We start from the raw sequence: 14,145 nt of genomic DNA, 5'->3' as shown, positions 1-14,145 counted from the left end.
GGTTGGGGTACCTTGAAAAAAATCATTGTAAAGTCTTACCAGGTAAGGGCTTAAAATATGCTGATGTTGTTTATAATATTTATAGTATACTGGCTGGGCCTGAAGCTTTACAGTTTGGTAAGTTTTTTAAAGTCACAGTTTTTTCTTCTGCTGTAATACTCTTATTTAGACTCTGTAGATCCTCCTCCTGAAATTTGGGTAGGTTAGCTTGTATAAGAAAATTATCTAATTGCTGTGGGGGTATTATTGTTTTAGGCAAATTATATAAAGACGAGTACTACGTATGGAACTGTTTAGCTTTATCATCTGGCTTATTCAGTAAGTGTCCTAATTCGTTATGAATTGTTTTGATTGTCATCTGGGCTTTCTGCTCTTTAAGCTTTCTAGCCAATAATATACATAGTAACATAATAAGTAAGGTTGAAAAAAGACACACGTCCATCAAGTTCAACTTTTTTTTTTTTATATCTGGCTAACTGCCAGTTGATCCAGAGGAAGGCAAAAAAAAAACAAACATCTGAAGCCTCACCAATTTGCCTCAGAGGGGGAAAAAATTCCTTCCTGACTCCAAAATGGCACTAGTCTAGACTAGTCCCTGGATCAACTTGTACTATGAGCTATCTCCCATAACCATATAATAATAATCTGCCTAGTCCATATTAGAGTTTTTTCTACCTCCTTTTGTTTCACCATATTTAGTTCAGTTCATATTGCTAGTATACATTTATGTAAAGCATCTGTTCTATTTTGATTATATTGTGATTTGCATAAACACAATTGTTCTATGAGGGTGGATAGTTGTTGATTCTGGGATTTACGTTTTGCTGTTGTGAAGGCAATGATGTGTCCTCTAAGTGTTGGCTTATGTGCCTCCCATAGTATCTGTAGGCTTTGTACTGAGAGCCCTCATTTACCTGGAAGAATTCCTTCAATGCTACTTTTATTGCTTTGGAAGATTCTTTGTTATGCAGTAGTGTTTCATTTAACCTCCAATGTGGTTCTCTTTTGGGTAGTTTAGTGAAATCTAAGGATAGTTGTACAGCTGAATGGTCAGACCATGTAATAGGCAAAATATCTGTTGCGTAAGGGACCCTGAGACAGAATCTAGGCGGGGGGCCCATTTGAAATATTCTCAAGAGTAAAGGTGGCCATACACGGGCCGATAAAAGCTGCCGACAGACCCAGTCGGCAGCATATTGGCTCGTGTATGGGGGCCCCCGACGGGCTTCCCCGATCGAGATCTGGCCGAAAGTCGGCCAGATCTCGATCGGATGGGATGAAAAATCCCGTCGGATCGCGGCCGCTTCTGTTCGTTGATGCGATCCCACGATCCGACAGCCCGTTTGCGAACGCTAGGATCCAATCGTTGGGCCCTAGGGCCCACGATCGGATCAGCCCGATATTGCCCACCTCATATCGGAGGGAGATCCGCTCGTTTGGCGACATCGCCAAACGAGCGGATCTATCCATGTATGGCCACCTTTAGTGTTAGAGCTTAGGGGAGCAGTCCAGGTCCTAATGTCGGGGGGTCTGTGTCCCTTGTGTATTTTGATGCGTCGCGGGATCTCTCCATTGTTCTTCCATCAGGATCATTGTTCCGGGGTTCAAGACTCCTCTGATGGAGTCCTGTTGGTTTGCAGCATCTCCAATCTTCATGGGGTAGATACCTTGGACCATGTGGGCCTCTTACTGTATTAGTAGGTGACTGCTGAGGTGTAGACTTATGAGCATTCTGCTTGAATCCCAGAGCAGCAAGTAACTTGTGTCCGTTTGCTGGGGTTTGTAGAACATGGATATGACCATGGTAGCTGACTACCAGTTTAAAAGGGTAGCCCCATCGAAATGGGATTTTGTTATTTCGTAAGCATTGTGTAACTGACCTCAGTTTCCTTCTTTCTGCCAACGTGACTGGTGACAGATCACAAAAAATTTGAACTTGTGCCCTGGAACTCTACCGCTGTAGAAGATCTTGTTTGTGCCAAAAGCACTTCTTTACTTTCATAATAATGAAAGCGCGCAATTATGTCTCTTTGCGCCTAAAGCTCTGTGCGCCGTGTCTAGCAGTCAAAGGTTGTCCGGGATATTTGGGCATATCATTTTGAATAAGTCGTGTAGGTAGTTATGATATCTGGCCCATTTATCTCCTCTGGGACCCCTCTAAAGTGGATATTTTGTCTGCGAGACCTATTTTCCAAATCCTCACGTGACTTTAAGTTGGAACAATACTTTTTTTGAGGGTTTTGTTCTCTACTTCCACCATTGCTAATCTATTGCGTGATACTGTCAGTGAGCCTATTCTCAACTATTTTCAATTTGAGGAATGGTGTGACTGTTCCGCATTTTAAAGGGTTTGTTCACCTTCCAACACTTTTTCCAGATCATTTGTTTTTAGATAGTTCTCCAGATATAAAGCCTTTTTCAAAAGATCTAACTAACAGCACCTTGTAACGGGAGAGTTGGTGGATATATAAATTGAAGTCCCTATTGCCAAATGGCCTAAATGTTGATTTCAATCTACGAGCCTTTTTAACATAAAACCTACTTTGTACATACTACATTTTAAATATATCTGTGTGTCTAGGACTTAATTTATGAGATTCTAAAAGAGAATTTTTGTTCTGGGAACATTTGTTCTTTGAAATAGGTATCCTGTTAATGTAATGATGTCTTAAGGAATAAGTAGAGGTAAATATAATATGTTTAAATGTACACTGTTAGGATATAATCTTCCTAAGGAATTTTTGGGACTTTGAAACGTTTTTGATAAAGTTTGGACTTTTTGAATATGTGGACGTTTAAGAGTGGATAGAGGAAACAGATTGTCATCGCTCTATGAGGAAGCCTATCGTGGCGAAACGCGTCAGAGGTGACGATAGCGGAAGTAATCACGCAACATGCGCAGTTGGACTGAGGGAACGCTACGGTGATCCGCACACAGGTGAAAAAGCGCCGCAGAGAAATCACGCCCGCTCAAAATACTGGTCCACAACAGAAAGGACGCTGCGCGTTTAGTTTTTAAAAGGAGCTTTTAAAGAGAAAATTTGTAAGTGCAATCTATTTATTAAAGCTTTTTTAAAAAATGTTTTCCCCACATGCCACTCTTATTGTTGTAAACAAGGAATTATCTGGGAAGAAAAAGGCTAATCCGATGTGCAAGTTTTTATTGTGAACGAGTATAATCAACCACTGAAACGGGGACACAGGCCGTGTGGGTATTCCCCTACCTTCTAACACTTTTAAAACCTTTAAAACCTCTATCTCATATCTAGCACAAACGCACTTTAATTTGATGTTGATTGAAGTATGTATCACTTATACTAATTTCTTTCTTCTTGGCAATTTGAGCCATTCACTGATAGTGTTTGAGTGTAATCACTTTGAGGTGTAAATATACCCAAGAACGCTACACTATATATTTTTTTCTTGTTTTTTCTCCATATCCTCTTTCGAGGTACGATCGGTGACTTTCTTCTAGAACTTTTGAACTATTGTTTTGGGGGTTGGAGAGAACCATCGCTGTTACCGAACTGGAGAACACATTTGGTTTGAAACTTTTAACCGTATTATTGTACTGAAAAAAAAAGTGTTTGGAAGGTGGACAACCTCTTTAAGGGTTGCTGCTGTATTAGTTCACTTGTAATTCTGTTTAAAGTTAAAAAAAAAGGTCACACCATTGTGTGTGTAATAGACTGTGTGTGTGGGAAACCAGAATTGTTATGAGTGTGCACTAGGCAGAAGCAATGTAATTCAGTGTTTTACGTGGCACACAAACTGCATGTTACACACTCATCTCTGCTTCATACATCCCTAGTTACTTTTACCACACTGTTACTATTTTTGTTGGCGTTAATTTGACATGCGATAACACAGTTTCCTGTGAGCCAGCTTATTGCTGTAAAACTGTTCCTGTGTAAAGGATGGTCTTTGCTGTTTCCTAGTCTCAACTGCATGATATTAAGTATATCAAGGTGTTAATTCTATGCCTGCATTGAGTTTGGCAACTTTCCATTCTCAGTTCTGTTAATTACAACCTTAGGACCATGCTTCATACTTGAAATACATTTGTATCAGGTTTTCCTGTGCAAAATGTAGGGCCTATAGATTTGCTTTGCACTCCATTTTGGCATTGCTACATTATTGAGGGCGGGTGGAGCCGCTTAAGCATCCTCTCTCATGTCCTCTTGTGCAGCATTTGAACACCCTGCTCAGTAAGGCTTATAAGGGTTAATTTATGAATGCAGTAAATTCTGCAAAGTGCATTTTTTGGACGCGCTAAAGTAATTTTTCTTCCACAATGCAACGGTTTCCCCCAGAATTGCAGCATTACTGCAGGTGCTCGCTAAGATGTATCCAATGTTTGCAATCGGTGAACCAATATAGATGCACGTTTAGAAGCACATTTATCACAATTCGAATTTGTGAATTTTCAAGCTTTATTAAACGGAAACGATTTGAAAACTGAACAAACCGGAATGTGTGCTTATTTATTATAAAACTTGAATCTCAAAAACGTAATTGATTAAAAACATGAAAATGCAGCTAAATCACATTCTACTCACCACTTTAAATGCATCTACCAACCTTCAAAAAATTAGAAAAAAACAAATTGAAAAATTACTAACTTTTGCCTAGGACAGCGTCCATTGACTTCTACATTTTCATTGACTTCTACATTTTCAGTGTCTGCAGCTTAAATATATGCTCACATCAATATCCCCAAAGCTGTCCAAACGAATAGAAACATATAGCTAAGCTTTAGACACTGAAAAAAAAGCTTAGGTGATTTAGGTCATCGGGTGCGTGGATAACTTCCAGTTCAGCTCACAGAGGAAGTCGTCGCCTTTTTGCCTTTCTCCAATGGGGCACTTTGCATGTCAAATTCAAGCTTAAGATTTAAAAAAGCCAAGGGGAAGTAAGCTTTACCTATCATTATAACTATTTTGGGGGGAAAAAGGTATTTAAAGAATTTGCTGTTACTGGTCCATTAATAAAGATCAAAATTTCGAGTTTTGGAGACCCTCATTCAAATTTGCAAGTTTTAGTGAAAAAACCCCCCCCCCCTCAAATCCCAGTAAAAACTCAAATTCGAACATTGATAAATTTGCCTTTAGTCCCTCAAGATTTTGTAGATGCAATTTCTAAAAAAATTGTGGCATCAGTATCAGCCTAGGATGGCCAAAGACATTTTTGGCTACCTCCACCTCAAGGCTGGAGTTATATGTGATTTTTTTACACTAGAAATCTGCCATGTGCTTTATACTGTATGTGGACTTGGCATTTTTGGTAGACATTCAGCCTGCAATTACTAAACTTGTTTTTTTTTCTCATTACCTTTGTGCAATGTTATTGTTTGAGTATAGTAACAGTTCTGTGAATATGTTCTGTTTTAAGAAGACCTTTGCTATATTTAACCCAAAGTGCTACTTTCGAATTCCTTTTCTTCAGATTTAGCCATGTGACTTTCTTGAGATCTTACCCCAACAACCAGCTAGCTACAGTGATAGTACAACCTACCTTTGTGAATATGTACACTCTCCCATTCTCTACTGTGTGTGTTCTTCTGCACCATGCTGCCACTGGACACTGTCAGGTCTTATATGGACAAATACAAGAGGTCCTCTGTACTCAACCCATTATCAATATATTTAGGACATTGATACATTTTGTGCCTTAAGCTACTAAAAAATGCCTTATCCTTTAAACAAAACAGGGATTGTTTGTCCATATATTGCAATATGTTTAAACTGGACAACTACATCAAAGTCATCCCTGGTATGGCCAGTCCTACACTTGCATATCAAGAATTCTATTGCTTCATTATACATTTTACCCGCAACTTACTTGCTGCTTTTAAATTAAAACTCCCAAACGTGGTTGCCCATTTATTGGCCACCATTCGGGTCACCTGACTATCGCTGGAAAGGGTGGGAGCTACAACATGGAGCTGGCCACTGCTCCTGTATATACTATAACAAACAACTACAAACACTGTCTGGTCTTATATAAGTTTGAGCAGGCAACCTGCTAGAATTAGTGACTTAAATTTGTCCCCTGCATATTTTCTGCAGTATGGGCCCATTAAATTACAATATTTTTTATAAATAAAACCCAAATGTACCTGCTAACCTAGGTTTTATGGATGCAGTGCAGAGTATTTAAACCATTTTAAATATTCTGAGAGTCATATCAGTTATGCTATAATATCAAGTAATTAAGGTTGATGAATATGAGTTATGGCAGGTTAGTATATGAGAATTGACCTGCAACCTCTTATGAATGGAATGAATGTTAAAAAGCATTTTTGTTTTATTGTTTATTCGGGTATAGTGGGTTGCCAGGACATGGAATCATGCCAGGGGTCACTCACAATCAGTAACTGGGGTGGTAAAGCATAAACTCACACTGGGATTGAGTTTATACACAGGGTCAGACTGTGCCAGCGGGACACCAGGGAAATACACGTTGGGCCCCCGGCTCTTGTGGGTCCAACTGGCCCAGATCCGCACCCAGATCTGCTGCTTAATGCCGTTGCACGCTCACAATCGCAGCGATGCAGCAAGGGGCCCTGGGGTTTATACAAGCATTATAAAGGGTTTTCTTTGTACAAACAAATAAGCAGAATTTCATTAATGTTTTTCACACCAATTTTCTGACCAGTTGTCATCTTTTTTATTCATATAGCAAAATGATAGATTTTTATATTTATCTTCTAAAGCTTGTAAAGTGATACACTTGTCATTATCTCAAAAACCCCAGGTCCTGAGCATTCTGGATGATAAGTCATAGTTTATAGTTGTAAGAGACAGTATACATAAAACGCAGATAACTTGACTATATATCTCCCTCTAGTGGTGCTTAAACAGACATGCATTTATTGTGTTAACATTGTATTTACTATACTGTAAGATAAGTTATAGGTTTATAGGCTTTTACTGTGGCTGCCTTAATCCTAGTTTGCTGACCCACTTCTGTCTATTAAATATATCCTCACTTACAACACATCTCTCATAATTATGTTTCTCTTAACAATCCTTTCTTTCATCTTTTTTTTAATTATTATAGTACTTTGCCTTTTAATATTGCCAGTGCAAGCAACCGTTTTTCATGTAATTGTAAAAAAAAAAAAGTCAGCCTTCTGGCAGGCAACATACAGGCAATCAAACATACTTGTGCATTACTGCACTGACTGTGTTCCCTGGAGTGTATGATACTTGGATTACTGAACATTTCAATAAATTGATACACTGGCAGCCTGCGTTTTAGGGTGACTGAATTTTGATGACTATGGCTCTGATTATGTAAGGAAAGTAAAATTCCTCCTCCAGAGTAACATCTGAATCCAGGTGAGTTGTTTATGGCACTTTGTACTGCATAATGTATTTTACTAATCCATATATTTCTTTGGCTCTCAAAGTGTGCAGCGTACTATGGACTTTACAGATATTTTGACATTAGCAAATGCAGCAACCCTGTGCATCAACAACTTTAGTAATGAACATGGGAATAATGTATTTTAGTCTCTGTATTATGATTTTCTGTCTATCATATCATTAATTAACAGTGTACTACACCTTTTTTCCCAGGTGATTGAGACTTTATCTAAACTCTCCCATACAACCATCGCTTTGTCAGTTGGAATAAGGTTGGTTATCTTTTCTTATTGTTAAAATTTAGGATTATGCAAAACATACAAATTGGTTATACATGCAGTCATTGCCGTATTCATTTTTTCACTTGTGCAAAAGAATACCCACCCAAAAAGCTTGTGGCTATAAGAAGGATTTTTTTGTTGTTGCGTATACTGTTATTCAGGAGAGAAACGGTGTCACCTAGTCATAGCTTTCTCTGTGTTTTACCTGGCTTAGATAGAAAAACAGAAGTCCTTTTATTTATTAAAATCTCAGTGGTGAATTATTTATACTTACTCATCTTTGGCCTGTTACTTTTACTAGTAGCAAACTTAAACTCTTTAAATATAAGCAACTGACACTTCTATACTGACACCTAGTGCAATGGTTCCCAAACTATGGGGCTGCCCCTCTAGGGCAGTGTTTGGGTGTCTTAGCCTGAAGGCTAGCTATGGTGATAATTGGTGAGAATGTTTATTTGCTATACTAAATATAAATGACAGGTCAATATAAAGTTGAGTTAGCATGAGATTTAGGGTAAATACGTATTTGCTGATGACAAACCAGTATTTTACTATATATGTACTAATTTTAGGTGCCAAGGGAAAGCCTGACCACAGACTGATCATTTGACTTTTAAGTGGGACTTAAACTGAAAATGCATGACAACCACTTGTGTAGTGTTGAATACTGATTTTTTAAAAAAATTTTTTAGTATACAGCCATCTAACGGGCCCATTTATAAGACGTTGTAGGTAGGGTTATTTACACTGAATGTAAACAGTGTAAAAAGCAGTGTGATATAACCCTATGCATTTCTCCGTATGTGTGATGTTACTGCCCTGTAATAATTCATTAAATAGAACTGGTTGTAGTATTTATAAAAGTGTGCATTTTCTTTTTACTCCATTATTTTACAGCACCCCAGATAGATAAAACAGAAAAAAAATCAGCATAAAGAGAATGATGGTGTAGGAAGCAGCAATTGTTTTCCACAACATCTTCAAATGTACTGCTTTTTATGCTGGAATTCTACACTTGTCTACTCAATCAGCTAAAATCAATACACAGCTTGATAAATAAGCAGCATTCGTTGTTTTTACACAGCTTTATAGTTTGCATCCCACATTTTATTTCTGCAAGAAACATTGTTTCAGAAGTCAGAAGTGAATAACAATCAGGTAGCTAAGGCTTTCCTTCTTTTTTTTTTAAATGTCTTTATTTTTTATAATTTTCTCTTAAGAAAGGGGTACAGAAAAAAATAACCATAATAGCCAGAACACTACTTCCTGCTTTTCAGCTCTCTTGGTTTACACTGACTGGTTACCCTGGTTACCAGTCAGCAACCAATCAGAGACTTGAGGGGGGGCCACATGGGTCATATCTGTTGCTTTTGAATCTGAGCTGAATGCTGAGGATTAATTGCAAACTCACTGAACAGTTATGTCCCATGTGTCCCCCCTTCAGGTCGCTGACTAACTCAGAGTTATAGAGCTGAAAAGCAGGAAGTAGTGTTCTGACTATTATGTTAAGACATCCAGTCACTCTCCAGCCTTTATACATTACATTTTTGCCTAACTAACTATATCAAAAACATTTTTTATTTTGCACAGCCTATCTACTTACACGGTTTTTAATTTCCCACTGAACTGTTCCATTAAGCTCCCAACAACAGACAGGTTGTGTCCTGGTTGGTGCTTTTCTATGTAATAGTGTTTGTGTTGAAGTATAGTGATGATCGAATCTGTCCCGTTTGCTTTGCTGAAAAATTCGCATTGAAGTCAGTGGACATCAAAGTAACTTTTACACACAACAATTTTGATGCGAGCGACAATTTTTATATGCGCTACAATTTTGTCCAAATACATTAAATTTGATGGGCGTGTGAATAATTTTGACGCACAACATTATGGTTTTTTTATCGCAGCAAACTCTTCGCCACAAATCCATGCCTGCCGAATTTATTTGCCCATCACTATTGAAGGAAGCTGAAAACAAATGTTCTATAAAATAAATATGATATTGTATTTGTCTTTCCAGGCCATTCCCTACAGAGGAAAGTGTTCAGGATGAAGATATTTACAAAGCTCTGCCAGATTTAATTGAGTATGTGTTGCATCCATTGCTTATTTTATTTTAGTAAACTGAATTAAACGCTCATAAAAAAAATGTGATTATTCTAAAGAAAAAAGAAAATGTGGATGCTCTCTTCAAGAAATTCTAGGAAATGGTTTTACCCAATAGGGCTTGGTGCATAGCTAGTCCAATAGTAGGCTATCTACATTATCTGTCCTATTCAGGCTCATTTAAAGGGAATAGGAGCCATATTATAACCTTTGTTGCACATCTATGACAAGTGCTTATACTCCATCTGCAGCTAGCAGTTTCCCAATTGTATATATTTATATGCACTAGGCTTCAGAAAATGTTCCAATTGAAAGTGGAAATTGCTTATGATTTGCTAAATACTGTAAATACATTTTAAGTGAATAGAATTATATGCACCCAAGAAAACTTACTGTATGTGTTCATCCTTCAGAAGACCTGGACACGTACAGCTTCATTTGCTGTCAGTAGCTCTTTAATTAAGTTTAAAGATGTTTAGAATGATCCAGAACTACCCAGAAAAAGGCATTATTCCCCAGACTAATGCAGCCATTAACATAAATACATGTAATTTAACTTGCTAATGTCTTCTCTTTCAAATCACTAAATGAATCTCACCAAAGCTCTAACACATCATTAAGCCTGTAAAAAAGTGAATAGGTTTTAAACAAACGCTAAAAAATGTAGCTTGAAACCAATGAATTTATTTTATTAGTACTCTAATTAAGCCAATTAGTACTGTAGGTTAGAGTACCTGGCAACCTTGCAGACAAATACGTTTAATGAGGTTAGATTTCGTTTATTTAATATATAACACATAAAAACCACATGTTCTACAAAGACAGTTTACAACCGAATCTAATTGATCTGGGTTGATTGGTTAAATAAAATATCCTACTATATTCTGAATGCCTCCTGGACAATCTTGAACAAAATTTCCTTGACCTTTGCAATTTTATAAATAAATGACCTTATAATCTAGTGAAAGTCCATATCAATGTCCTTAACACACAAGAAGGCATTATCAAGCCTTTACCTGTTAGATAATGACTTATAATACTGGTGGGCATAGATCATTGATCTCCCTCAGGTTTTACTACATCATCATCATCTCATTCAATTCATGTGTCTTTCCAGCCCTATTTAGAGTGGGTTAGGTATTATTTATCTATATAGTACTAAAGCAATTGGACTTTCTGAGTGAAACCTCCATGGTGTGGATGTTAAAGCAGCATCATATGTTGCTGAAAAGCAGGGGTGGGAATCTGATGTAATTCTATTTTTTAAGTCTGTTTCTTGGCTTTTGTATAAGCAATGGGCAAGAAACAGCCCCTCTGCTCATATCTGATATCTTGTGTGTCTGCTCCTGAAGCCACTGCTTCAGCCTGGAATCCATACTTAAGCTGACCATAAGATTTGACCTCTATATCGGAAGAACGATCATACGTCCTCATCTCCTGACCTGCCACTAACCATTCAGACCAAATAAAGCAGTAAAAGAACAGATCAGCCGATGTTCTCACCCTACAGCAATCGTACGAAAGTTTATGTCCGACCAAGCTAGTGACAGTCTCCCACTGAAAATCGGCAAAACATGCAAAGATATGATCGGCAGCCGACAGAAATTTTCTAACCTGTCTGATCAACTGAACGACTGATAGGCATGGCAAGATAAATGTTGGGCACTCCACACACGATCCGAAAATTGTACGAATCGAGGATTCGTACGATCAAATCTGTGCATCTATGGCCACCTTTAGACAGAAGACAGCAGATAGGTAATATCAAACAATGTTAATTGATTTTTATGATTAAGTAGGAACTTCCTATTCAGAAGGTTGCAGTAGATATGATTTGGTATATTCTCTACTTGAAGCAGGGTGCCTCAGGGTTCTCCACTGGGTTACCTGTAAGTAAGTAATGTATCAGTGTTTACAGAATAAAGCATGCAAGCCAATTAATTCCATCCAGGAAATAACATCCAACAAGATCTGGACAAACTGCCATTCTGGGCAGCTAAGTGGCAAATGAGATTCAGTGTTGATTAATGTAAGGTCATGCATCTGGGATGTTGAAATATGCAAGCCATATTTACCTTAATGTGACACATGGCCTAGTGATTCTTGTGGATACTAATTTTGGCTGTAGGTTTTGAGTTTTATTAAAAACGCTATAGATTCACTGGAGGAGAGGGCCATTCACTGGTAAGGCCCCATCTAGTTTTGGTGTCCAGCACTTTAATCCTCAGAATAATGGTGGGGGCTTGCCTTGAGTGCCTTTACCTGACTGAATCACATTTTCACACCCTTGTGATTTTAAGTTAACACTTACCTGAATACATTTTACAGATGGATTGTGATTGGATGCTGATGATTTATTACATACAGGTTGGGTTAAAAGGTTGGGTTAAAAGGTTGGGTTTATTTTATCTCCCTGTGGCAAAAGTGAGAACCAATACTAAAGTATCTGACATATTTCCAATTACTAGAAGTACGAGGCAGGGGTGCCCCCCTCACCACTTTTATTTTCAATCGCCATGGAACCTATGGCCTGTCGCATTAAGCACTCCCTAACTGCAGAAGGTTTAAAGCTTGGTCCCTTAAGTGAAGTAATCCCTATGTATGTGGATGATACACTCTTATACCTAGCTAACTCAGATCGAGCTTTACCACTAGCTCTAAATCTAATTAATAGGCATACTACTTATTCAGGATTAAAGATCAACTGGTCCAAATCAGTACTTTTCTCCATTGACCCTCTTCTGACAAACTCCCCCACACATTTACATGGTCTGCAATGGGTGGAAACATTTAAATATTTGGGTATCTGGATTCATAAGGATCTTAAAAACTCTGTGGAACTTGATATTAACACGATTAACGATTAACGATTCTTAAGTATATAGAACAAAAAACAGTGGCCAGATCTTGACTGCCCCTAACCCTAATGGGATGCATTGAACTGTTTAAAATGGTAATCTTACCAAAACTAACTTATGTATTTAGGCAGGCCCCAAATGGAATACCGAAAGCAATATTAACTCAATTAAAAAGTCTTATGTTAACATGTTCTGCAATGGGGCCCCAAATTCAGGTGGCTTAGCAGTCCCGAACCTATTTTTTTACTATGTAGCAACGCAGTTGGTAGTGGCTCGTCAATGGGCAACCCCGAATATAACTAATTCAGCAACCCTATTAGAAGCTCAAGTACTGGGATCTTTGGAGGAGCTTACTGTATTGTGGTACAAAATACACTAAAAAATGCTCCCCCCTTATGAGAGTGACAGTTAGAGCCTGGAAAACAGCTCTACAATTCTTCCCAAAAACACAACAGGGTTGTTTGAGTTACACCAAAGGAATTCCAACGGCACACAGGACTTTAGGAAATCTTCAAAATTTATTTAAAAGCGGAGTTCAAAATGTGCCGTTGGAATTCCTTTGCTGTACTCTATTGTGGGTCTTGCCGAACCTCTACCAGTGTGCACCAGGCATATTGTTGCTATTGATTGGGTGTGCAAGATCCTGCCTTGTTCCTAGCTTGTTTGAGTTACACCCCACTGTGGTGCAATCCACAACTAAAACACCTGCACAGTATACCGGACCCACAAGCATGGGCCAGATTTAACATTAAGTATCTAGCGGATGTAATAGAGGAAAGCAAACTGCTACCATTCCAAGCACTTAAACAACAATTTTCACTACCTAACCACATGTTTTTTCGCTATCTGCAGTTAGGACATGCGATGGAAGCCCAATTTGGGAAATTGCCCATACATACAAAAACTCCAGAACTGGGAATATACTCAACAGAACTCTAAAAAACGTTGTCATAATTCTATGCACAATTATTAAAAGCAGGAAGCACCCCTTAACCAACTGAGGGTCAAATGGCAAAGGGACATCCCACAGATTACAGAGGAGAATTGGGAAGATATTCTTGACACAACATGTGATAGGATTATTAGCAGTAAGGACAGAATGACACAGCTAAATTATTTACATAGGATATATATCACTCCCCAAAGACTTCATAATTTTAAACCTGATCAGGTACCAGAATGCCCTAGATGTAGACACAGACTTCATGCACATGATGTGGGGCTGCCCAATAGTACATAACTATTGGGAGAAAGTGGTGCAGATGATCCGCATAAAAATGGAGATCACTCTACCAATAGACCCTATGGTGCTAATATTAAATCAGACGGAGGAGCTATCCCTTAAAAGGGTGCACCGAACACTAATATCAATCCTTTATATGTATGTAAAAAAAAAGATTCAAAAAGTCTGAGATCTCTGGATGGATGAGGATCCCGAGGTAGGGTCACCTTAATTCTATCACAGTCTTTCAGACTGACCATGTTATCTTACAGACTTACAGGAATTACACTGCTGGTAAAAATTGGAATGTG

The 14,145-nt window shown here is 38.2% G+C and overlaps 1 protein-coding gene across 2 annotated transcripts in view; it reads left to right on the top strand.

The window, feature by feature from the left end:
- vav3.L (vav guanine nucleotide exchange factor 3 L homeolog) overlaps positions 1-14,145 on the top strand; it is a 126,408-nt gene that overhangs the window by 44,793 nt on the left and 67,470 nt on the right. For both annotated transcript variants that reach the window (XM_018258649.2, XM_041590584.1), the window contains exons 3-4: positions 7,584-7,642; positions 9,669-9,734. In XM_018258649.2, coding sequence (XP_018114138.1) covers positions 7,584-7,642; positions 9,669-9,734 — 125 coding nt within the window. The remainder of the gene's footprint in view (positions 1-7,583; positions 7,643-9,668; positions 9,735-14,145) is intronic.

This window comes from Xenopus laevis, chromosome 4L, assembly GCF_017654675.1.
Source record: "Xenopus laevis strain J_2021 chromosome 4L, Xenopus_laevis_v10.1, whole genome shotgun sequence".
NCBI classification, from domain to species: domain Eukaryota; kingdom Metazoa; phylum Chordata; class Amphibia; order Anura; family Pipidae; genus Xenopus; species Xenopus laevis.
This window is presented reverse-complemented; position numbering and strand designations above follow the sequence as displayed.